The following is a 26,836-nucleotide window of genomic DNA, read 5'->3' as shown; positions in this document are numbered from 1 at the left end:
TGTGAACCAACCCAGCATTTATGTCCCGGCTTGCTGGCTCTGAACACGCCGTCGCACTGGGGGAGGACACAGCCGAGTTGGACGCAGTCCTCCTCAGCCACCGACTGCTCACTCAAGCTCCCTTTTCAAGAATACGTACCCTACTTGCTACAGCGCTTTGTACCTTTAAATCCATGAATGCTCGCTACACCAGTTATGATGAATACTTGCACATTGTGAACCCGTATTCCTTTTTTTTTTAAAGTTTTTAGAATTTGATGCTCCTCTGTATTTAAATAACAAAATTAGGAAATACAAAGTGAAAAAAAAAACAGTAAGACATCGCAGTCCCTAGGAACAGCAGCAAACAAACAAACGCAGGAGGACCTTTCTTTGAGGGTGAGGCACGGGAGGAAAGATAAAGAGAAGGAGCAGGGACGGGAGGGGAAGGAGGGGATGTGGCTGGTGGGGGAACAGACGTATTTGCAAGGGTAGACTTGTCTGAGAGAGAGAGAGACTCCAACCGTCCTACACCATAGCCAAACGAACCAAACGCTCCAGCTCTGGCTGGCTCTGTGGACTGGTGTGACTGCCGTTCACTTGGGGACGAACTTAATGAATATACAGACAGCATTTTTGTAATTATTAGACAGTTGAATGGAGCAGTATGTGATTCCAAATAGTTCCATGCAAAATCAACATATAACTGCTGTATATATGAATTCATTGTGAATTTGGAGAAGCCAAAATGAAATGTGTGGAAAGTAATCATCAGTTTTGCCTTGTGCCCCCTTTCTTCGGTGCCAGACAACTACAAATATTGAAAGTGCCCCGCCAGACGACCTGCTTGACAAAGTGCCTAGGCCTAGGCTCCTCAAAAGGACTTGCATCCATTCAAGGTGTTATAAGCTTTGGCCAATATTTTTTGGCAACGGCAACGAAGAAACAAATCTGCCCGTGGCAGTCTTAACAAGAAAGGATGTACTAGATTTGTGCTGCACCAGAATGACTACTATGATCGAAAAAAAAAAAAAAATGTTCTTGGATATCCGGTACGCGTCACATCCCGTTTGTTAAGTATAATCTCTCTCTCTCTCTCTCTCTCTCTCTCTCTCTCTCTCTCTCTCTCTCTCTATATATATATATATATATATAATATATATATATATATATATATATATATATATAGCCAATTTTTTATAATTGGGCCAACATGCTTATTCGTTTAAAACGGGTAAATTCAACTAATACTCTTAAATTTAAAATTATAGAATTTATATTCCTTTAAAAGGGTGAAAGTGAAATGGATTCCTAATGCTAGGTGGGCATAGAAAAACTGATTCAACGGTTTTCACAAAATAGCGTCCAAATTTTATGGGAATGAAATAACATTCAGTAACCATTACACACACACACACACACACACACACACACACACCAACAATAATATTAATCATATAAAACATCAAATGTACAGAGCCGATAGCTTCAGTTGTAATGTTACAGTTAGCAAATAAACATGTCTATAATTTATACTTCACCGTTTAATTTCATTTTTGCCACGTTAGTAGTGAAAACAAAATCAGCAGTAAAATGCGCTGGGGGGGGGGGGGGGGGGGGCATGCCGCTAATACAAGTTTTCAATGCAAAGTTTACGCGAAGCACATAAAATGCACAGAACTATAAACTATAAGCTGTGGATACAATAAAAATATAAAACTGACCTAACACGGATTAGATAATCCTAGCTATTTAGTCACATTAAATGAAAATTTAAAAAATCTCGTAATTACATACGCATGTGGTCGCGGGTTCGATTCTCGGCCATTCCATTGAGTGAGAGATGTGTATTTCTGGTGATAGAAGTTCACTCTCGACGTGGTTCGGAAGTTATGTAAAGCCGTTGGTCCCGTTGCTGAATAACCACTGGTTCCATGCAACGTAAAAACACCATACAAACAAACAATTATATACGCATAATGGTATTTTTTTTACCAGCGTGTGGCGATTTTCATGTAGTAATTGTAAATGCCTACTAATTGCATTATATTCACTCTTTAACGTTTTTCCGAATTTGGAAGCTTTTTTTTTTTTTAATCTGTGACACTTGGTTTACGAGATTAGGCCTACGTCCCTCTATTTAATGCTCGTACGTTCTTGAATAATAATATAATAATAATTAATGATGATAATGGAATCCTATCCAATTAACCGTGTTTCTTAATCTCTATTATAATAGGAATTCGACTGCGACATTTCATCTTATACTTAGAAACATGGTTTACATTTTTTTTTTTTTTTTTGTAAATTGTAAATATTCTTCAATAATAATGATAATAACAACCATCATCAACATCATAAAAGCAATAATATAATTATAATAATGGAAAGATACCCTCCTTATAATATTTCTTAATCTATTATAATAGGTACTTCGACTACAACCATTTCATTTTGTACGTAGAAACTAGAAACTTTGTTTACAAGCATATTTCTTGTACATGGTAAATATTATTTTCAATAATAATAATAATAATAATAATTAATAATTAATAATAATAATAATATAATAAAAACAGTTATAATAATAATACTGGAAAGATACCCTTCTAATAATGTTTCGTAATCTCTATTGTAATAGGAACTTCGACTACGGCATTTAAAAACCGTTCCCCAAGACCTAATGCGTAAATGTTTTGCCAAAGCTCCTTCACAATGCCACAGTGCCAAACACCCCTCGCTCCTCCCTTTTCTTTTGTTTGTACACCTGTGGAAGTCTAGATGGCAGGGGGCAGAGATGGTTATATTCTTTCGTGTTAAGATGATTACCAGTACACTATATATATATATATATATATATATATATATATATATATATATATATATATATATTTATGTATGTATGTATATGTGTGTATTTAAGGTGGAAGATTGCATCGCAAAATGTAAAGCTCATCGTGGAACCTGAAATACATTAAGTTTTATTGTAGTGGTTTATTTTACTCCAAGTGTCTGAAATTACTGTCTTTTAAACTAATCTTTTATTGTAATTCAGATTTATCTTTCTGTGCTGTGAAATTATATTACAGCAGGTACGTTGGTTGCTGACTGTTGCCGAACGAATCTTAGCACATTGAGTTCATACTATTAAGTGTGTGTGTGTGTGTGTGTGTGTGTGTGTGTGTGTGTGTGTGTGAACTCCTTACTAAAACTTGGAATAAAAAATCGACTACAACAGATCCACGTACATGATAAGCTTTACAATCAGCGATGTAATCTTCCGCCCGGAAAAAAAAATCATTGACAACATATGCAATGGACACAATAGAAATCAGAAATTCGTTTGAATCTGTAAGTCTCCCGAGAACTTAAATCAAAATGAAAGAATAAAAATAAAAATAGTAATTAGAATTTTTTGAAAACCGACAACGTCAGCTTCACAATATCGCATGTTTTGAAAGAAACAAATCCCATCGCAATTTGTATATCTACATTAGATTAGAATTCAATAGTATAAGTCTGCAAAAACCAATTTCGACAGAAGGGGAAAAAAGGTGGAATATCGGAAACATTTCACCTTTTTAATTTCAGGAGAATGAAATCAGAGCGCAGAACCCATTCCCAAAGCATGTTCATCGAGACAGGCCAAGTTCCTACAGTTTACTCTACAGAAATAACGAAGACATCAATCACACCAGACCAATTTTTTTGTAAGTTGCTTTTGAGGCGGCGCGACTTTCATGCGAGTGCCTACGAGAGCGAAAAGTGCTATCGGGGAACTTATTAAAGTTGCAGTTTCCACTGGGCGTCAACCTACGGTAGGTACACTGTCGAGATAAGAGATACGAGAATGTAAACAATTCCAATCCCCCGCCCCCCGAATCATTGGGGGGTGGGGGAGGAACCTTCTCCTCCCGCTTTGCCTCACACTTCCCTCGCACCTCCTCCCTATCTATCTATACTCAGTAAGAAAAAATTGAAAGTATACTCACAAAAAATACATTGATTTTGATTTCTAATTCTTTCTAACCAATAGTAACTGTAAATATTGTGGTATATATATTTAATTTTGTAATACCCTACGTACTATGAAATGGACTGTGATATATTTCTAATAAAAGATAAAAAAAAAAAAAAAAAAAAAAAAAAAACTATACCGATGCTCGAATCTCGATCCCCTGCACTGCCTCCTCCTCCCCCCAAAACTTCCCTCATTCCTCATAATATTCCTCCTCATGGCCGAGGCCATTTTCGATGAAAACTGCGGCGAGGGAAGGAAACGTTTCGAGCAGGACGGAGCCCAACTCCTCCTGCACAACGCCCCTCCTAATCCCCACACGGACGGACGGACTCCCTTCTAAACCTAACTCTCAATGATGCATCCTCTCCCCTGTCCCTGTCCCTGTCACTATCCCTATCCCTAGACACCTCCCGGCCCTCACCCCGCGAGATTCCCAATCTCTGATTCCCCACACCACCACCACCACCACCATCCTCTCTCTCTCTCTCAAACCTTTTTGTACTGGCCAATGCCAGTGATCCCCCTTCACTACCAAAACCACTCCAGCTGACGGTACTCCAGTTTTCTTCCACATCTCGAACACTGGCTGTTTATACACACACACACACACACACACACACATACACAACATACATACACACACATATATATATATATATATATATATATATATATATATATATATATATATTATATATATATATATTTTATATATATATATATATACGGCCCATAAAAGAAACAAATTTTCCTAAAAAACATGGAACGATGGATGTGCATTTATACGAAATAGTATAGCGGCTCATTAATAGTCGTTTCCTTTACGGCCTATTTTAAGAAAAAATATTAGAGTTAGATTACAAAAAGCATATACATACATACATATATCTGGAAACAGCGGATACATGTTTTGATAATCGAAATATATATTTTTTGTGTAAATAGTGTTTTCATGACCTTTTCAACCTCGTAGGATACTATTCGATGAGAATAAAACTATATAAATATATATATATATATATATATATATATATATATATATATATATATATATATATATATATATATATATATATATATATATATATCCTATGCCTATACCAATAGTTTTGTCAATAATTTTACATGAATGTTACGATTAAAAAAATAACCCACAAATAGCCATTAATAAGGAATTCGCTCCATCTTCTGAATAATTCCGTCCGGGTACACGTCAATTCCAAAGTAGAGTTAATTCGATATATACACAAATATAGTATGTATATATATATATATATATATATATATATATATATATATATCACTTCATGAGAGAATGATATTGAAGAAAGAAGTCACAATAAGAAATAAAAAGCTTATTTCCTTTTATCGATTAGAATGTCACGGATTTTAATGGACATGAGTTGACTCTCCTTTAACGGATACAAGACATAAACCAGAGTACTACATTAAGCTTAGTGTGAAACTGAAGAATTATATATGGCAGGCCTCCGATAAGCAGGCGATATGAGCACCACTTTTCCTTTTAAACCAATCCCAGCGCCTAAACGAACTTCTATACACCAAACATTCAAACATTAACGTTCGTAAATACAAATTTGATACCACTGCTTCATCATACACACGCATTATCGGAACTAGAATAAGAACTTTGTGTCATCAAGCAAACCTCCAAGGCATTACCAATCAGATTAACACCACTTTGTCAGTATCAGGTAAGACAAACTTCTGACAATTTTAGTCTTTTTTTTTTTTTTTTTTTTAACACAAGAGACTTTTTACATCGAGACAAGCTCTGCTTTTCTATCTCCGAAAAGAAAACAATGAAACCTCAACGAGGGAGCTTTGACAAGAGGGAGTTCTTGAGAAATATACAATAATCTGAGGAAAATGCGAGGGCGAGAGAACCTCTGTCCAGAGGAAATCACGTTAACAGATTTGATTTCAGATTTGCCAAGTAAATGAGGTCGCGAAGCGAGGTGGTGGATGCTGGCGGTGTGTGTGTGTGTGTGTGTGTGTGTGTGTGAGAGAGAGAGAGAGAGAGAGAGAGAGAGAGAGAGAGAGAGAGAGAATTGCACAGGATGCAGAAATGAATATTTGTTTATTTAAAGTAGAAGTGCTTAAATGTGAGCGACCACCACCTATCACGGGAGGAAGAGGAACTAGAAGCTCTCTCTGTCTGTTTCTCTCTCTCTCTCTAACGCTGAAGAAAATGATGCTGAAGGGGGAGAAATTGGTGAGGGAAACTGGAAAGGTCTCTGCCATCCAAGAATCTGAACTTCCAAGTTAGAGGGACTGAAGAAAGTTCTGGGTAAGTCTAATGGTACAAAAGAAAGACCTAATCGAGGGGAGCTTTTACAATATTCACCCATTACATGTATTACTCCTACTACTACTATCGCTACCGGCATTACTACTTTCCTCCAAGTAGGGAGTAGCGCCATCGGTGCACTGTAGGCATTACCTAAGGTTATTTGCAGCGTGCCTTCGACCCCTAGCAGCAACCCCTTCCATTCATTTCACTGTACCTCCATTCATATTCTCTCTCTTCCATCTTGCTTTCCACTAAGAGGCTTTCATGCTTGTTCCACCTTTCAAGCCTTTCTACTCTCATTTTCCCTTTCAGCGCAGGAGGACCTCACAAGTCCCAGAGCTTGGCCTTTGGCCCAAATTCTAGTATATTCCATTCCTCTACTACTCTCCTCTTTGCAAAAGCTAACCGCAAGGACCACTTTCTTCTCTAAAGGACACAGTGAGGTTTCTGTCTCCTCCAAGGAATCAATAGCTGCTACACAATCACTGGCAGTGAAGCACATGCAAGTGTATGTATGCACCTAACCTCCTCCATCTCAGTGAAATCAAGATTAATGATGAATATAAAATCTTTAATACAAATGTACTTATGACACGACTACTTGAATATTTTCTTCTCTAAGCAACACTCCACACACAAGCGCACACGTACATACTACATATATATATATATATATATATAATATATATTATATATAATATATATCTATATATATATATATATATAGATATAGATATAGATATATATATATATATATATACATATATATATATATATATATATATATATATATATACATACATATACATACATACTTAGGTATATACATACATCATATCGCACAATTCTCTCTTCAGTGGATATAACGCATGTACTTTATATATGCATGCATACATATATATAAAGGACCAAGCAATGTAAAATCATATTTTATTTCCTTTTGGCAGCGGATATTATCCTTGTAATCGACGCGGATTAAACACACTGTATTAACGTTTTAATATGTTTCGAGAAGGATAAATCTCTCTATATGGATATGAATTTGCTTTTAGATGACATACTAACTTCAGCAGTTTCTTTTTTTTTTTCTACAGCTCAGCGGAAATGAGATTTTCCGCGGTACCTCCCATTCTACCTCCAACACTGACTCCAGTCCATCCGTATGTGTTGCAGTTCTTGTTACTGAATAAGTTGTGTCCATATAACCTCCAGTAGGCATCGTCGAAGGCTAGCAGCTCTGCCCCGTAGGGGGTTAATGCCGTCAGAACACCTTACGTGGTACACTGTAGGCATTACTAAAATAAAAGTCTTCGCAGCGTCCCTTTGGCCCCCAGCTGCGACCTCTTTCATTCATTTTACTGTACCTCCGTTCTTATTCCCATTCTTCAATCTAACTTTCCACCCTTTCCAATAATTGTTTCAAAGTGTAACTGCGAGGTTTTCCTCCTGTTACATCTTTAAAACCTTCGTACTGTCAATTTCCTTTTCAGCACTGAATGACCTCATAGGTACCAACGCTTGATATTCAGCCTAAATTCTATAATCCAGCAGCTTTGTTCAGTCTCTTACTCATCTTGTTTTCAAACTCAGGCATCTCTCCTATATTTCCAGTTCTTATGTTCCGTTCTCTCTCACAAGCGCCACTTCGTCATTTCAACACACCTTTCTATTTACCGAGGTTTTGCTGTGTTTCACTAGTTTGGCAAGCTTTACATACAGATTACAGTAGTATGTATTCATATCTGTCCACCTAAATACAAATAAATAATAATGACAGAGACAGCAAAATGTATATATATATATGTGTACATGTATATATATATGTGTGTAATATATCTATATATCTATATATATATAGTAATTATAATATCTAATAATATAATATATATATATAGTAGGCAGTATAAGGGGCGCAGGAACATATACACATCCATTTGATACATTTATTGTCAACGCGTTTCTTGACCCATGGTCACATCATCAGGACATCTATATAAAAAGGAATCCGAGCACCTAATTTAAAAAGAAAACATATATAAAGCATAAGAAAACTTAAAATGGAACTAAGTTGAACTTGAATACTGAATCACACTTAAAATACATTTACACATTAAAAACCAAGCTTAAAATGATCCTTCAAAACTAAACTTAATAAAAGAAAAATAAAGGTAAAAACGAACTTAAAATGAAGAGCAAGGCGCACCTCTCAAAATGACAGAGACAACGCACTAAAAGAATACACAAGAACAGAAAAAGAAGGCGGACAAATATATACATATATAAAAAAAAAACAAGCTAGTTATGCTATGAAACAGGGGAACAGCCGATGATTGGCAATTTAACGAAGGTACAATTCTCTTTATTAGCAGACTTTCCAAGAGAAGCAGTTCTCCAGGTTTCCTTGACTTGGCCAATTATTTTAAAGTTGTCATATTTGATCGATGTCTTGCAACTTCTAGCGTGCGATCTTATATTGGAAAGTTCGGGATTAGACAATCTGTGTATATATATATTATATATATATATATATTATCTATATATATATATTATATATATATATAATTATATACACACACATATATATATATATATATATTAATATAGAAAAAAAATTCTGAAAATATAAATACACAAAATCTGAAATCATGACAGTCCACGATCTAAAAACTTGTGTAAAATAAATGTTTAAAACTTTTCTAAAGTACACAGGCTAATATAAGCCAACTGTTCCGAAGGAGGTCAAAAACTGAACTGAATTGGAGTGAGCAGGACAAAAATGGTGTTGAAAGAATGGAACTGCCAAATGAAAGTCCCTAATACATAATCATACCAAAATCACACCCTTATAGTAAGGTACCTCGCGCCTTTCAAGAGAATCAGCTCACGCTCTCAGCATACCAGTAAAACAAGGCAAAATAATTTAAAAATTACGGAACATTATTATTATATTATTTCAATGGATGAAACCTATTCACAAGGAACGAGGACACAGGGGACACTGGCTTGAAATTCTAGCTTACAAAGAATGTTGGTTTCAACCTCTCACTGCAGACCCAACACTGCATCATAAACTGATCATGATAGGGAGCCAGCGATATTGCATTGCCCTGGGGGAGGAGCGAACCCGCGACATCTGAATGGCATGCCAAGACACTACCCACTATACCAGCGGGCCAGTAAAACCATGGAAGGAAATGCAAACATGACCTCCAGCCCAAAGGTTAATTTTTTTGTTCAGCACGCTCCAATTCCATTCAGTTTTAACCTCTACCCAGATGGTCAGGTTATACAGTATATTTTTATGACTTTAAAGTTTAAAAAATATGTATCTTTATTATCTTTATTTCCTTTGCGCAATTGTATCTTCAGTAGCGGGTCTTTTGCTTGTCATGAAAGCCCTTATTACGTTCACTTACTTTTAAAGAAAATTTCGTAAGACTTTTTATTTTGTTTTTAAAACAAAGAACGATGACGATGTCGAACAAAATCACTAACGACAATAATACTAAATAATAAAATTAACTGCTCATTATAATATCAATATTAATACCATCATAAATATCCACTAATAACTTGGTCATTGTATATGCTAATTATTTATTATTATTTCCAATGACCTAAAAAACAATGAATAAGTGAACTTGGGAATATATATTACATGTTATTTCTCTCTTTCACACACGAATTATATATATGAGTATATGTCAACTATATATATATATATAATATATATATATATATATATATATATATATATATTTAGATATATAGAAATAATCAACAATCAAGTGTGGAAGAGGAACAGAAGTCAATTTCTGACTGGCATCAAGATCGAACCCAGGTCTTTCAAGTTGAAAGACTTAGGTTCGATCTTGATGTGACTCAAATTATATTATATATATATATATATATATATATATATAATATATATATATATATATATATATATATATATATGTGTGTGTGTGTGTGTGTGTGTGTGTGTGTGTGTGTGTGTGTGAGTCTGTACGCATAAAATGACCGCTAAACTACATGATTTTCTCTTAAATGTTGGATACGCTGTCAATACCGGCCATAAGCCTAAGATGGAAATGAACAAAGGAGGACATTCCTTCCTCCCTTCCTTCCTTCCGCGGTGTGAAGATCCCAAGCGAGGAACGTTAGAAAAAAGGAGTTGGGTAAACCACTCGGGAACACAAGGCCATACTCGACACAATTGCAGCTTCTGAATCAGCAATATAAAGAGCTCGGAGGAATTACTGTTCATTAGAGTCCAGAGGAGGCGATTGCTATTATCAATATAAAAGTTAAATGATTAATAGGTATACGCATTAAAGGCGACCGAACAGAAGAACACAGATATACAGTAAATAATTTGTCGTAATTAACGCGTTTTTCAATAGAGGCTCTTAACGCAAAGACGACAAATTGAATGACAGCAATTACAAAAACAAATTAATTGACGGATTATCGGACGTCAAATGACTTAAACGTCAACGCGTTCCAGACTCGGAGTTATGAGGGATGTATAAATAGAATGACCGAGAACATTTTCATTCTGAATAAGCAAACGTTGGAAACTCAGTCCTCCTACGCGGCCTTGTAAAAATTCTTCAAGACAGGTAAATTTAAGCTTGTTTACTGAAATCCTGAATATCCAACGAAGGACGAGAATGAAGCTTTCCAACCATATGCGCCTGCAGTACCTTCTTTCTACCGGTAGGGTCTGCTCAAGGGAAGTATGGTTTTTGTAAGGATTTTGGAAAAATGTACCTCCTTCGCACCAGGCGGTTTCGGGAAATCGGATGGCACCCCTCCTGTGATCCGCATTTTTCTTAACCTGAGGAAGTCAAAAAGTAACAACCCAATATTATAATGATGGTGTTTACCATGTTGCAATCCTGTTACCCATTCCTTTCATTCTCAACGTAAATGATCTCCCATATTTTTATGTTCATCCTTTTAACAGTACTATTATTCTGCGTTTTCTCCTTGTCAGCCTCAACTCCGTTCTCCTTTTTTTCTGCAACTCAGAAGCTAAAAGCCTCTAAAGTTGTTTATGCCTGTCAGTTCAAACAGGTCAATCTGCTCCACAAATTGAGTTTACCTGACAAGGCGCCGTAGTTCTTATTTTCACGTCAGTTATTAAAGCTTTATGTTGGCCTCAACGCTGAAGAGTAACTTTTGATCAGTGGTGCCGCCTCCAGTTCTGCCCCTGCCGCAAGTTCCTTTTATTTCCGCAAGTCATCTCTGCCCTTTTTAGTTTTCTGTAAAACTATTGAGATGGTTATTTGTCTGTCCGTCAGCACCACCCTCAACTTTAAAAACTACTAAGGCTAGAGGATTGCAAATTGGTATGTTGATCACCCACCCTCCAATCATCAAACACACCAAATTGCAGCCCTCTAGCTTAAGCAGTTAAAATTATCCATGACCGTCTGGCGCCACCAGCGGCCTGTGGCTGAGAGTTTCATGGAACGTGGCTGAGAGTTTCATGGGACGTGGCTTAGAGTCTCATACAGCATTATACGCTGTACAGAAAACTCGATTCGATTGCGGCGCATTTTTTACTAACTTTGTTTATGTTTACAACTCCAGTTCCTCACTCTACTCAGTATTCCTCAGATTGCCAAGTTCGGTGCAGTGGCGTCGCTTAGGGGGAAGGGGGAGGAGGAGAGCTTCATCAGATGTTCCCCCCCCCCCCCCCGCGACATTCCCTTTGTAGCTAAACTTTAATCCTTTGGTGGTCAAAACCAGATACTATCCCCCTAGAGAACATGTCCTACGACAGTCAAAAGAGACTTTTAACAAAACTTAAAAAACGCACTATTTTGATATATTCAAATGATAAGGATATTATACCACAGCTGAATATGAAAACTTAATAATAGAAATTAGGCTAATGTTCTATTATCAGGATGTAAGAAAATTTATATTTCAGTATTTGATACATTTGCATGTAGTATCAATTGAAAATGGAGCCGTAATTTCAAATACAGGCTTACTAACTACCAATACTAATATTTTCCTTCTTTCACATGCATATATACATTCGAGAACATTATACTTGGATAAATACAGATTTGGTACATTAGTTTTGGGTCATTTTCTTTAGTCCCTCATGGCCCCACCTACCATAACCACCCCCGCCCCCTGCAATGCCAGCTACACCTCTGGTTCGGTGGCCGTTGTCTGCCTCTATGGCCAAGAATGGCTTCGAATGGCTTCGGTTTCCACCATATTACTGTGTTGCTTGTCCTGTCAGTCTCAACGAGAAAATACAACCCTAACAACGCTTCAAATACCTAAGAATACAAGAAAACGAGGGTTTCTTGACATGAAAATCACACGTTGGGTCGTCGTGGGTTATTCATATGAATTAAGGCCAAGTATACCAAGGGTCTGCGTTTACACACGTAACAAAACTCTACTTGCATACACAGTGTTTGTGGTAAGCCAGTATGTACAGTGCCCTATCTATCATGTTTCTAATTTTGCAAATCGGACAATCATCACTAAGCAAAAAGATATTTTGCAAAACTAAATATATTTGAAGCATGCGTTTTCAATGAGTGATTGAATAGTTTGTCAAGTCAATCCTTGTTCAATGTACTCAATTAAATCACCAGTCTTAGTTTCTCTGCTGAAAATTAGTATTTGTTTTTTTACACATACGAACAAGCACACATACTACGTATATATAAAGATGATTTTCGTATAAGTTTTTGTGATGCGTAGCAACTCATTACCGCTAACAGGAATTTGGAGCAAACTTGTTTTAATCTTGAATTGCATCCGAGATTTGCCTAATAAATATTAACTTCCTTGACATATAACCACAACTCATTTAATATTCAGCGGGATGCGATGAACGTCATAACTGAGACAACTTCTGTAGAACATTTTCTCGAGGAGCAAAGTGACACTGGAGACTTTCATTTCATATCAATGCTCTTTTATTACCTAATTATTCATCAAACTTGGAAATTGTGGAGATTAATATTCCTTAATACTAAAAATAAATCTCCTGCGCCACTACTTGACTTCGGACGAAGACAAGAGAACTTTAAGAAGGAAACCCACGTCCACGATTAGTCTAACATGATTACTGAAGAGGGTATCAAAATAAACCCACATCACAATTATTATCAATTTTAGGTGGGAGGGGCTTAACACATACATTACCTTTTTCTCTACGGGTCAAAAGAGAAGAGTGCTTGGGTCATCAAAACAGAGGAAATAAAAGCAGTACTTCCATAACCATAATCCAAAGTCGTCAATTGAAGAAACAGGCCATTATCATCCCTTCCCACCCCAAGTTATATTCATCACACAACCCTCATCCCAAGGTTCTCCTACTAACCATAAGGGGTGCCATGAGAGAGAGAGAGAGAGAGAGAGATGGATGGATGGATTATGAAATTTAGGGACAAGCCCAAGCACTGGGACCTATAATGGTCATTCAGCACGAGAGAGAGAGAGAGAGAGAGCTGATGCACATTCAAAAGTCAGACTCAAGAAAATTCTCTCTATAGAAATTATCATAACTCTGAATAATGAATGAGAGAGAGAGAGAGAGAGAGAAGGGGGGAGGATGGCACTAATATGGAGCAGCACCACATGGAAGAGCCTTGTTCCACCTCCCCTAGTCAACATCTCGCACTGACTTCCTTTACCCCCCACAAGGACCGGATCTTAGAAGCCATTCCCCCCACCCTCAACCCCCAACAAGCTGGCACTTGTTTTTCCGCCTGGCCAAAAACAGAAATATGAACCTCCATGCTGAGCGACGAACGAGAGAGAGAGAGAGAGAGAGAGAGAGAGAGAGAGAGAGAGAGAGAGCTGAAGTACATTCAGAAGTCAGACTCAAGAACATCTCTCTCTCGAGGAATTATCATAAATCTTCGAACACATAGAAAACGAGAGAGAGAGAGAGAGAAGAGAGAGAGAGGAGAGAGAGAGAGAGAGAGAGAGAGAGAGCTAAACTATAACTCAAAAAGCTGACTCTAGAAAATTTCTCTCTCTCCTTTTCTATTATTATTCGAAGTTGAATGACAATTCCTAGAACACGAAAAATCCCAAGATAATAATAATAAAGCACTATTAACTGCTGGGGCTTAAGGAGGACAATTCAACTAACTGGATGCCCACCATTAAAACCCCTTTTGTTTTCTTGAAAGGAAAAGGAGGAGGAGGATCTCGTTATGTACCAATTATAATCATGGAATAATAATATTCATGAAGAGAGACAGCCTTATAACAATAATCATTGGGCGCACATTCGACGTAGAAACTCAGGGCCTGGCCTCCTTAAACTAAAATAATTTTACCCTACAGAAGGAAATTTTATATATCTTTTTAGGAAATCATGGTTTCTGAAATGTAATAAAAGTAATATTATAGAATTAAAAATAAGTAATTTGTAGCAAAAAGTGACTTCAAAACACAAGACTTCCTCCTTAACAAAAACTGAGCAATATGAAAACTTAAGGGTCGTAATCGTTTTGCTGAAACAAATCTAATTATTTTAAGCTAATTACAAGCAAATGAAGCTATTATTATTATTATTATTATTATTATTACTATTCAGAAACTGAACTTTATTCATATGGAACAAGCCCACGGGGGCAATGACTTGAAATTCAAGCTTGCAAAGAATCTTCCCCCACCCTGTACCTTATGCATGTATTTGATGGCAATATATATTATAATGAAAGATGAATAAAAGCCATTCTCTGTCATTACCAGCCTTGAGGTTTGATGATGCTCAAGAAGATTTATAACAAAAATCTTCTGGAGCTTTTGTTTAGGTGTACAAGAAACTAATCAGTTGTTACCCAACCTGTGAGTGAGAAAAGCAATTCCTTTTTTTAATAGTACGAGAGAGAGAGAGAGAGAGAGAGAGAGAGAGAGAGAGAGAGAGAGAGAGAGAGAGAGAGAGAGAGAGAAGAATGTTGAAACAAACTGAGAGAATGTTAAAATAAACTACAATTGAACTGTAAAGCTACCATGTACACTAACAATATACGAAAGTAACAAAGCAAGCCTACATAAATAAATAAATATTCAAGCAATTAAATAAATAAACCTTTAAGGTCTCATACCGGACGTTCAAAAAGTGTTTTACAATAAAACAGGAAACCAACGAAAGTTTCTTCCTCAGGCGGGCTCGACAATGACAGGAAAAAAAAAAGTACACCACCATAACAGTAGCGAAAACGATATACTATAGCCAACCCTAAATGACTAACGGACACGACTGTCATTACCTACGTTGCCAAACTTCCTGAAAACTAATTAGGCAACAGTTTATCTGCCTCTGAATCTGGTATTCTTTATCCGGTTAAACATATCCCACCCAAGGGCTGACCAGAAGCAAAAGACCGTTCTGAGACAAGGTCGACTTAATCTAAAATCGTCCTTTCCTTAAAGAGTAAATAGCATTTTTTTATCTTAATGTATATTCCTTATCAGTGAGTCCTGGCCTGACATTGGGCATTTATATAATTCATTTCATATGATTAGAAACTCACCCATCATCATTCTACACCGTGATCTACATAGTTTAATGAAAGATTTCAATTCTTCATTTATTTTTTAATGTTTTCAACTATAAATTATTCCTTGCTCCTGTTCAAGTCTAAGTTCCCTCGCTCTTTTTACACCTTCAAGGTTAGAGACGCAGAACAATGGCGACAAACGGCTTATCTTTCCTCATCTGATATAGAGAAGATGCGGCAACGTTGTGCCACATCTACACCGCATCCCAACTCATAGGTCAAGAATTTATGAATCAAATCTGGGAAAAGTGGCACCGTCTAAACGTTACTATGGTATGGTTTGTGCGTCCACACCAACAGACAGTGCCCGTCGGGCAAACATATTCACCACCAGATCACGATGGGAAGCGGGACTGAGCGTCGATGACGTCAGAAGCGAGAAGGCCGCGGACAGCCAATCTCTGCGACAGCAGTGTGCGAGTGTTCGTAGTGCGGGCAATGTGTGGCGGCACGGGCGTGGATCCACGACACTGGCAGGCATACGATTCCACAAGTAACACGTCTACCGCACGCTCTGCCTGTTACCGTTGGTTTTGGTCTTCTCGCCCTCCAAGTCAGCATGGATAATAACACGACGATTTTCCGATGGAAAAAAGACTTTGAATGGGACAGAAGAGCAACTCTCCTATTGATCGACCAGTACCGCCAGCGCCCTTGTTTGTGGAATGCGAAGGATGAGCAGTTCAGGGTCAGATGTCAGCGTGTGGCTGCGATTGAGTCGATCACAGAGGAACTGAAGAAGAGAGGGCTTTCCGTGAACAAAGTCAAAGTTAAGAATAAAATCGAATGTATTCTCAATCAGTACAGGCGCGAGCTTCGGATGCTGAAGAAATCCAAGACGTCGGTGGAAGGGGACGTGGATGAGGACACCCACATCCCCAAATTATGGTTTTTCGATGAACTCGGTTTCCTCAGGGATGGTGACAATAAAGGGCAATCAACGACTGCTTTGGAATCTCACGTTCCCGACGATACGTTAGAAGATTCTGATTATGAGGTACTGCACATATCCAATCTCCCCCCACTTCCCCGCTTTCTCTCCCTAATTGTTGGTTAGTGAATACAGTGTATATATACATACAGATACATATATGTATACATTTATATGCATATTATACACACACACACACACTCACACACATATATATATATATATATATATATATATATATATATATATATATATATATATAATACACATACATACATATATTCTTATCCTAGTATAAAGATGCAGGGAACCTCTCTACGTACATCTAAACGCATGTGGAAAGTGCGTGGTTAAAACGAAGAAAATTGATTACGAAACATAACCATGCACCCATTTTTCTGATACTATGTAATAACGACATAAATACTTAATCATTTACAGAAGCCATGCCATCTCTTACTTTCCAGGTTTACAACGATCTCGCACTGACAGAACACGACGACAGCCCTGCAGCCATCACAACAACATCGCCCGACTCCCCCGTGCCCGGTAATTCTCAGATTAGTGTAACATCAGCAATGCCCAACGGACCTTACATTAAGCAAGAGACGATCAGAGCTGCAAAGAGGCCCTGCGTCATTACCGAAAGTCACGAGGTCCTCCAAGAAGCCCTCCATCAACTGCGGACGCTGTCTCGACCAGAGGACGATAACGAAAGTGATTTCGGTAACGTAGTTGCCAACGATCTCCGTCAGATGAGCAACAGAAGCAAAATATGCGCCCAGAAACTGATATCTGATGTGCTGTTTCTAGGGAAACTGGGCAGGCTTTCCCCTTCCAGTATGGTTGTTGAATAATTGTAACTAATATAAGTAACAAGTGTTTTGGTTATTAAGCGTACATTAGTCTCATTTGTCATAATTAAAGCAAAAGGATACAGGTGTATATGCATACCTCCATATTGTGTATTGATCTGTCAAAATACATATAGGTTTATGTTTTGCAAAGTTCAAATAAAGTTTGGTATAACAGAACAGAACTGTTAGATATACTATACCTGAGAGTGACACCATTCTACAAATCACTTAGTTATCAAGACTATGGCATATGTTTACTTTAAAGAAACTTATTATAATATTCATACTTATGAAAATTAAATTATTCGTTAATATCTAACGTAGCTATCTGGAATGTCAAACAATATCCTCAAAACTCAGTACACTATACGTACTTACACTTAAAAAAATGCCACAGCACTTACAAAAGTTAAGTATATCTCAGTTTTACCAGACCACTGAGCTGATTAACAAGCTCTCCTAGGGCTGGCCCGAAGGATCAGATTTTTTTACGTGGCTAGGAACAAACTCATTACCTAGCAGCAGGACCTACAGTTTCTTGTGGGATCCGAACCACATAACAAGAAATGAATTTCTAATTACCAGAAGTAAATTTCTCTGATTCCGCACTGGCGTACTCGATTATAGTAGATTCACATCAATTGTGCATTTGACGTCTGAGCCAGTGACGGCCGCCAGTCCCTCATGACGATCCTGATTGGCTGTTGATAAGCCAATGACTGGGATGGAAACTCTCAGCCTCTCTCGAGAGTTCACAAAGGCAGGATATATGTTCCACCTCTCCTGAAAGACGTTTACTCTCAAGAGACAGAGTTTCCAGCCCCGTCATTGGCTTATCAACAGCTAATCAGGAGCGTCGTAAGGGACGGGCCTAAACATCAAATGCACGGCTGATGTGAATCTACTTTAGCAATTATGAAATAACGCCCGAGGCCATATTTCGACTGATTCGAGTACCTGGAGCGGACACAGGATTTCGATTTCACCAGCCAGTCTGCCCACTGGTGCCTAGTGAACGGGTAGATAGGCTATGGCAGCACTGTTTACTGCTAGATCCACGACCGCAGTTTATGCATTTCTGACGTCATCGGACGCTTAGTCCCGCTCTCCATCATATTCTGGTAACAAATGTTTGCCCAAAGGGCACAGACTAATCTTGTGAACACACCGTCAGAGTCCCCAGGCGACAAGTGATTTCAGGACTCACTGTTGCCATAACTTTGTTAACTTAAGACTAGGAATACTATGTTAATTGCAAGCAGCTACCACAGAAGATACCCCAATTAATAGCCCCTGGGAGAAGAATGGGTACAGCTTTTGATTGACGTGATTCGCACAGATTATTAAAAAAATTGGTAATAATTTCTTCAAATTGGGTATTGTTTGTTTGTAGGGTGCTTTTACGTTGCATGGAACCAGTGGTTATTTAGTAATGGGACCAACGGCTTTACGTGACTTCCGAACCACGTCGAGAGTGAACTTCTATCACCAGAAATACAGATCTCTCACTCCTCAATGGAATGGCCGAGAATCGAACCCGCGACCACCGAGGTGGGATGCTAATACCATACCAACCACGCTGCTTAGGCACTCAAATTGGGTATGCCACAGTAACTATATTGCAAATTAAATTTAGCCACATCGTATCCTCACGAACAGAATGCTTTACGCAGACCACTAAACAACTGAAAATAACTTTGCAGCCTCAGGTGCACTTCTTCGTACTTCTTACTTGTCATCGATCTCTTTTCTCTCTTCTCTGCAAACTGCCCAACTTCTTTAATTTTACTGTGTTCTTCCGAGACTAATTATATGCTAATTATATTTTTTCTTTATTATAATCATAACTAACAAACAAATATTATAATTAGCAAATACAAGGAACATTAAGGAGAGAAACAGAGAGCTGGGAGAACGGATCAGCACCCAATGTGGAATTTTTTTAGTGACTTTTGAAATACAAAATTAGCCCTTTTGGTTATTTCGTGACTTATTCTTAACGAGTTTTGTTGGCAAGCTGGAACCCTCCCAATCCGCAACTAACTCCATCCCCAGGATGGACAAACAGGTTTGCAGGATTGTGGATGTTTCACCTAACCTACTGTTCTCCTACCTAACCCGGCCCCATCCGGGACAGACAAACAGGTTTGCCTGTTTCCCCTACTGTCACCCGCGAAAGGACAAAATAGGTCACTCGGATTTTATTACTATAAAAGAAATTAAACTATACATATTTCAGTTCTCATCCTCTTTCAGAATAATAATAATAATAATACTTGCTTTATGTTCATTTCGCATGTACAAAATCTATGACTGGGCACCATGACTGTCAAGCGAAGTAAATCAGCCTGATCGTAGGAATAAGGCTTCGCAAAACCAAGAAAACCAAACAAACTTAAAGCACTTGTGGAAAAGCAGGTTGGTGTATTTCTGGGCGACAGCACCGAAGAGCGTCTGCGCAAGGTACGAAACCAGGCACACACGTCATCTGACCTTGTTCATAAAAATGTGACATGGTGTATTCTTGGCATGCGCTGGCTGGCAATTGGCATGTTGTAGCCATGCTCATCCAGCCTCTTAGTCACCTTCAAATTCTCTCTCTCTCTCTCTCTCTCTCTCTCTCTCTCTCTCTCTCTCTCTCTCTATGAGTCTTTGTAAAAATGAAATAAGGGACTAATCCAGGGAGGGATAAACATTCTCTCCCTCAATGAGGGCTGACAATAAGGAGTGGAGCTAATCCAAAGACAGGTAAACATATTCTCTCTCTCTCTCTATGAGTCTGTGAAAATGAGATAAGGGACTAATCCAAGGAGGGATATAAACATATTCATTCTCTCTCTCTCTCTCTCTCTCTCTCTCTCTCTCTCTCTCTCTCTCTCTCTCACACACACAATGAGGGCTGTCGAAAACGAGAAAAGGAACTATAATATAGAAATAACGTGTGGAGCTAATCCCAAGACGGGTAAACATTCTCTCTCTCTCAATGAGGCCTGGTGGAAATGAGAAAAGGTACTAGAGAGAGAAGTAAGGAGTTAGGGCTAATCCCAGGAGGGCTAAACACCCGCCTCTAGAAAGACTCCAGCTACAGAAATAAAATGTCCCCGTACGGTATGCCAGACTCACCTCGTTAAAAAACCTGCTATCTAACGCAGAATAAATAAAAGCTAATTCACGACAGACAGTAATAATAGAAAAGCTTATTCTTTTATTCTAGAGAAGAACGTATTTTGCAAGCACCTCACCCAAGCCATTACGCATTCTACGCTTCTCTCTACGCAAGTGTTCGTCAGGAAGGCGTCCGCTCCAACACTGATCTTGCGAACAAAGAAACTGAGCAATGTTTGCTCTGGCTTGTATTAATTTCCAACCGGTTGGCGTTACTTATTAAAAAGTCCAGACAACTTTGAAAAATGTGGCACCCACTGCAATTAAAACTGCCTTTGATAAGGGTTAAAGGGAAAAGTTATCCGATTTCATCACAACGATATAATACGAGCGCTTCTGACTACAGGCTTCATGAACAGGTGTCATAACATTACCTACCTAGCAGTGGCAAACTTTCACCAAGCGCTAGAACCTGGTAACAAGGTTGTTTTGGTGGGAATCCTGCCCCAATGAATCGGCCAAGCTTCAATTTTTTTTTTTCCCACACACCATGCTTATAACTAGTGTTCTAGTGGGAATGCTGCCTCAACGAACTGGTTAAACGACGTTCTCAACCATCATTGCAACAAGGCTGTGGGGCTGCGGGTATCCCGTCTGATCTATTTAAAATCTAAATGATGAGAGAGAACACTTGCCTCTTTTCTTATATAGATCAAATATCATCATCGACAAAACAAATTAGACCCAGACGCTGTTTTGACACCATCAACGACGCTCAGTCTCGGTCATGTGAATATCAGTCAAGTGAAGGCTCGTTTTCAGTACAGTGTCCAAACTGCTGACAAGGGAAACTTCTCTATTTTGACCCCTTTCAAACTTGGGAGAAAAAAATTAACTTGTTAACAAGGCGATGAAGAAAACAAAACAAGTCTTTCAAATATTAAATCTCATGAGGAAAACTGACCTCATTGCCAAACCACACGGCAGAAATAGCGTCCAAGACCACAAAACGTCACATATGATCCCAGTTGCCTGGAGGCCAAAGTCATCGGAGTACAATTGCCGTAACGAGAGAAAAACTCTAATAGCATTACCAAGGGCATCTGGAGGCTAAGGATGAATAAGGACGGAAAAGAGGTTTTCTCGCAACAAATAAGCGATAAATTCTGGTATCTGTTCCAGCTGAGAACGACCAGATTTTCTGAACAGCGGCACCAATATGCAGTGAATGTACTTCGCTGTCAAACTTCTCAGTTCCAGAGAACCTTTCTTCCTAGGGATGTTGTGCGATTAGAACCTCAGATGTTCATGCACTGCATTCTTATTACCGTAAAACAATTCTCCCTCTATTTGAACAAAATACTTACATTTTTATCTATTTATTTATTCATTATTTCTTTCCAATAACTGCCCTCGTCTTTCTGCAATCACTATTATCTTCCGTTACTTCTTTCAGGCAAATACCATATTCTTTGGAAGCTTGCTTTTCAAGTCAATGGCCAATGTGGGTTCATTTCATATGAATAAGGTTCATCTTTTGAATAATAATAATAATAATAATAATAATAATAATAATAATAATAATAATAATAATAATAATAATATTAAAATAACATTTACTTTGCTGATTACTTCCAGTTAAAAAAATACAATATGACACATTTCTACAATATGCAATATGTTGTTTTATTAAGAGAAGACAGACGGTGTATTTTTCATATAAAAATAATCCGCGTAGGATCTCTGAAGAAATATAAACAATAAACAATTTCAGATATTTATCGACTTTTACTACACTACAATGAGTTCTTATAGCCAAGCTAAACGTCCGAAACGTAATAATTATTAACAATAAATTATCAAATTGTAATATAAAAAAAGGTACGCTAGCCTTGAGTTACTCACTTTCTATCGCAGTAACATTTCCTAAATTACATTATGTTAAAAAAAAGTTGCAAAGAAACCAAAATGCAGAGCAGAGAAAAACATTTGTAACCAATAGAAAACTGAGTCATCCACTCTCCGCAATCAATGCGTTTTTAATAAGGACCAAAAAGAAAAAAAAAATACGCAAATAGGTCCCCCATACCACCAAGTTTTACAGGTAGTTACTTGGAATTCTAGTATATAAAGATATATAGGTAGGTGAAATACGAGTATGTATATACAGTGTATAGGTATGGGTACATGTATTTATATACATAGTAACTTCAAGTATGTAATATACTTTAAAAAGAAAAAAGATGTGTAAAATCTAAGCTGGCTATGTATTGTTACAAGAAATATGATAATACTCTCATCGGATAAAATTCTGAATGTAATTCTGTTAAAATGTTAAAATATTGTATATTTTCTCTAAAAAGAGATAAAAAAAAAGTTTTTAAACTCTGGAAAACAACCAAAGCCGAAGCAAGTGAGGATGAGATCTATGTACCCCTCTCCTGCTGCTGCGACTACGTCTCGCTTCCACAGCCACCGACCGCCGACCACTTAGCACACCGCGGTCGCCCGATCACTCGGGATGTCGGTCGGTCGGTCGTCTTCCTGAACCGACTGTGCGCTCTCAGACGCTCACACAAAACACACAGACGAGAGAGAGATAGAGGATGAGGAGGAGGTGAGTGAAGAGAGGGGGTGAGAGATTACGCTCCTAAACAACACGAGAGAGAGAGAGAGAGAGAGAGAGAGAGAGAGAGAGAGAGAGAGAGAGAGAGAGAGATTTCTAACTATTAAATGTCCGCGAGTGAACTGTCAAGGCATCGCTTCCCGGTGTGATTGATTCTTGAAAGTTGTTGTGTTCAAATCAAAGAAATTGAAGAAGTGAATATTTTTGAAATGCAATATATGTTATTCCAATTGATGTTGCATTACCTTTCGCTCCCTTAAATAATAAAACAAAATAAATAAATAAAAAACACAACAACAACAGAATGAACTTCTCTTGTCGAAGACGAGAAAAAGATATTACCACTAAATTGGTTCCATCGCGGTTTAAGGGGGGATGGGGGCTGCATCTATCTCTCTCCGCCGAGAGAGAGAGAAGAGAGAGGCCAAGCGCAAGACCAGCTCATCCCAAAACGTGCTACAGAGAAACAAGGAAACAAGCGCTAATCATCGTCCAGATCCGCCCTCGCCTTGAAAGCAAGCAAGCAAGCACTGAGTACTCCATTCATATGCCGCTTAACCCCGCCACAGCGAACAGCACCCACAGCCAAGGTTGCCATCCGGTGGGCTTTTATAAACACCACGATTTAAAAATGGTGAGTTGTGTAGTCACCTGCTGGAATGAGGGCTTTTCATTAAATGGTCTTAGCCTCATTAAGGTTGAATGCCGAAGCTTAAAAGGAATCCTTTATAATCGGGGGCCCTTCATTCACACAGTCACCTCAAACAAACGAAATTGACAAAAGTCGTAATCCAATATCTCTCCTACTTCCTCCTCCCTCTTATTCCATTCGCTGCGATTCCTAACTTTCCGATCTGATCAACATTAACTTCTCTCATTCTCTCTCTCTCTCTCTCTCTCTCTCTCTCTCTCTCGTCTCTCTCCTCAGACATCCTCCTCCCTCCTCCTTCCTCTTCTCCTCTCCCCTCTCTCAGAAATTGGTCATACTCAGTTACAAATGGCAATAAGGTAAACTGATTTTAGACGCGAGGAAAGGAAAGTATCTTATGCACACCATTCTATGAAGTGAGAATTTTATCTGAAATATTATAAATAATAAATGATGAAATGATATATGAAATTACATATAGGGACACAAACGACATTTGGCAATGTCAAATGTACAGCAAACTACGGCAGTGATAACCTTATATTATCAAATAAAATACTAACGTGAAATTGTCAATAAGAATAACAGGAAAATACAACAGAAACCACTTGAGAATGTATCCTAACAAAATTTCCTTCTCTGAAGATTTTACAGACATTACTGTGTGGGGCGTGGAGAGGGGGGGGGGGGGGGGTAAGATAGACGGGAGAGATTTACAAGGATTAGGATGTCTCAAAGACACATTAGTCCATCCGAGGAGACATCTTGTGCTCACTCATCTCTAGAAGCAGGTTTTACAATAATTCATTCACATTGTTCTAATCATTTCGTCCAGCTTTCTTTCGAACTCTTGCACACTGCTGCTGTTTGAGAGAGAGAGAGAGAGAGAGAGAGAGAGAGAGAGAGAGAGAGAGAGAGAGAGAGAGAATTCAAAACACCCCTTTTTCTCCCGGAATTTCCCTGAAAGCTTCATTTCGAAAATTAATTTTCAAATGTTCTGCCTCCCCCGCTCTATAGGATCCAATCCCCGGAAAGATCCCCGGGGAAATTCGGAATATAGGCACCAAAGGTGTTAATGTTATGACTGGTAAATGTGTTACGGCTTAAGTGGGGCCCCAGTTAACTCTATTATCAATCCAACTTTACAACTTGTGCGCAGGGCCAGTCCCCTTCCGGAGAAACGGAACGAGTCTGTATTACTCTTGGCCGTAAAAAGTCGAAGGTGTACTATCTTCCTCTAGAATAACATTCACACAAATATTTACTATCTTCCTCTAGAATGACATTCAACAAAATATTTACTATCTTCCGCTGGAATAACATTAAAAAAAATATTTTCTATCTTTTCTGGAATAACATTCACAAAAATATCTACTATCTTCCTCTGGAATAACATTCAAAAAAATATTTCCTATCTTCCTCTGGAATAAAATTTCACAAAAATATTTCCTATCTTCCTCTGGAATAAAATTCAGAAACATATTTACTATCTTGCTCTGGAATAACATTCACAAAAATATTTACTATCTTCCTCTGGAATAAAATTCACAAAAATATTCTATCTTTTTCTGGAGTAACATTCACAAAAATATTTACTATCTTTCTCTGGAATAACATTCAAAAAAATATTTACTATCTTTTCTGGAATATAATTCACAAAAATATCTATCTTCCTCTGGAATAAAATTCACAAAAATATTTCCTATCTTCCTCTGGAATAAAATTCACACAAATATTTCCTATCTTCCTCTGGAATAAATTTCACAAAAATATTTCCTATCTTCCTCTGGAATAATATTCACAAAAATATTTCCTATCTTCCTCAGGACTAAAATTTACATTAATATTTACTATCTTGCTCAGGAATAAATCAATTTAAACTATTTACTAAATCTTCTTCTGGATAATTTCACACAAATATTCGTTGATCTTCCCTGGTAAACATTCAAAACAAAAATTATTTACTATCTTCGTCTGGAATAAAATTCACAAAAATATTTCCTACCTTCCTCTGGAATAAAATTCACAAATATATAAGTACTATCTTCCTCTGGAATAAAACTCACTAAAATATTGACTATCTTCTTCTGGAATAAAATTTACACAAATATTTATTACTATCTTCTGGAATACATTTCACAAAAATATTTACTACCTTCCTCTGAAATAAAATTCACAAAAATATTTACCAAATTCCTCTGGAATAAAATTTACAAAAATATTTACTGTTGCCTCTAGAATAAAATTCACAAAAATATTTACTATCTTCCTCTGGAATAAAATTCACAAAAATATTTACCAAATTCCTCTGGAATAAAATTCACAAAAATATTTACTATCTTCCTCGGGAATAAAATTCACAAAAATATTTACTATCTTCCTCTGGAATAAAATTCACAAAAATATTTACCAAATTCCTCTAGAATAAAATTAACAAAAATATTTACTATCTTCCTCTAGAATAAAATTAACAAAAATATTTACCAAATTCCTCAGGAATAAAATTCACAAAAATATTTACCAAATTCCTCTAGAATAAAATTAACAAAAATATTTACTATCTACCTCTGGAATAAAATTCACAAAACTTTCAAAGGTTTCAACTTGAATTCAAACGTAAAATTTTTCGGCCATACTTATCCAAAATCAAGCTTGAACTTGACATCAGAGGTACGATTTCATTTTTCTCAACCAACATCAGTTCTTTGATTGAAGGGCATATGCTTAAATGACGTTAGCATTGAAGTACACTTCTTTGTATGATAGTAAACCCTCCTAACCTGTATTCTGTGTA

General features: G+C 37.5%; 2 protein-coding genes across 8 annotated transcripts in view; one reads left to right on the top strand and one right to left on the bottom strand.

Moving 5' to 3' along the window:
• The window catches only part of LOC135198569 (polyhomeotic-proximal chromatin protein-like), a 97,144-nt gene that overhangs the window by 50,413 nt on the left and 19,895 nt on the right, over nt 1-26,836 (bottom strand). The window contains exon 3 of one of the 7 annotated variants that reach the window (XM_064226278.1): nt 1,777-1,905. The exons of the other annotated variants lie outside the window; for them this stretch is intronic. The gene's annotated coding sequence lies outside the window, so the exon portion shown is untranslated. The remainder of the gene's footprint in view (nt 1-1,776; nt 1,906-26,836) is intronic. 7 annotated transcript variants of the gene reach the window in all.
• LOC135198365 (uncharacterized) lies at nt 16,007-17,997 on the top strand. The gene is made up of 2 exons (XM_064225920.1): nt 16,007-16,871; nt 17,273-17,997. Exons 1-2 carry the CDS (start codon nt 16,434-16,436, stop codon nt 17,660-17,662), a joined length of 828 nt encoding a protein of 275 aa, XP_064081990.1. The 5' UTR covers nt 16,007-16,433; the 3' UTR covers nt 17,663-17,997.

The sequence above is a fragment of the Macrobrachium nipponense genome, chromosome 22, assembly GCF_015104395.2.
Source record: "Macrobrachium nipponense isolate FS-2020 chromosome 22, ASM1510439v2, whole genome shotgun sequence".
In the NCBI taxonomy this organism is placed as follows: Eukaryota; Metazoa; Arthropoda; class Malacostraca; order Decapoda; family Palaemonidae; genus Macrobrachium; species Macrobrachium nipponense.
This window is presented reverse-complemented; position numbering and strand designations above follow the sequence as displayed.

Excerpts from the sequence above, each read along its gene's own strand:
- LOC135198365 (XM_064225920.1), top strand. The coding sequence starts at position 16,434 with ATGGATAATAACACGACGATTTTCCGATGGAAAAAAGACTTTGAATGG. Across the intron at positions 16,872-17,272 it reads TAGAAGATTCTGATTATGAG|GTTTACAACGATCTCGCACT; the intron begins GTACTGCACATA and ends CTTACTTTCCAG.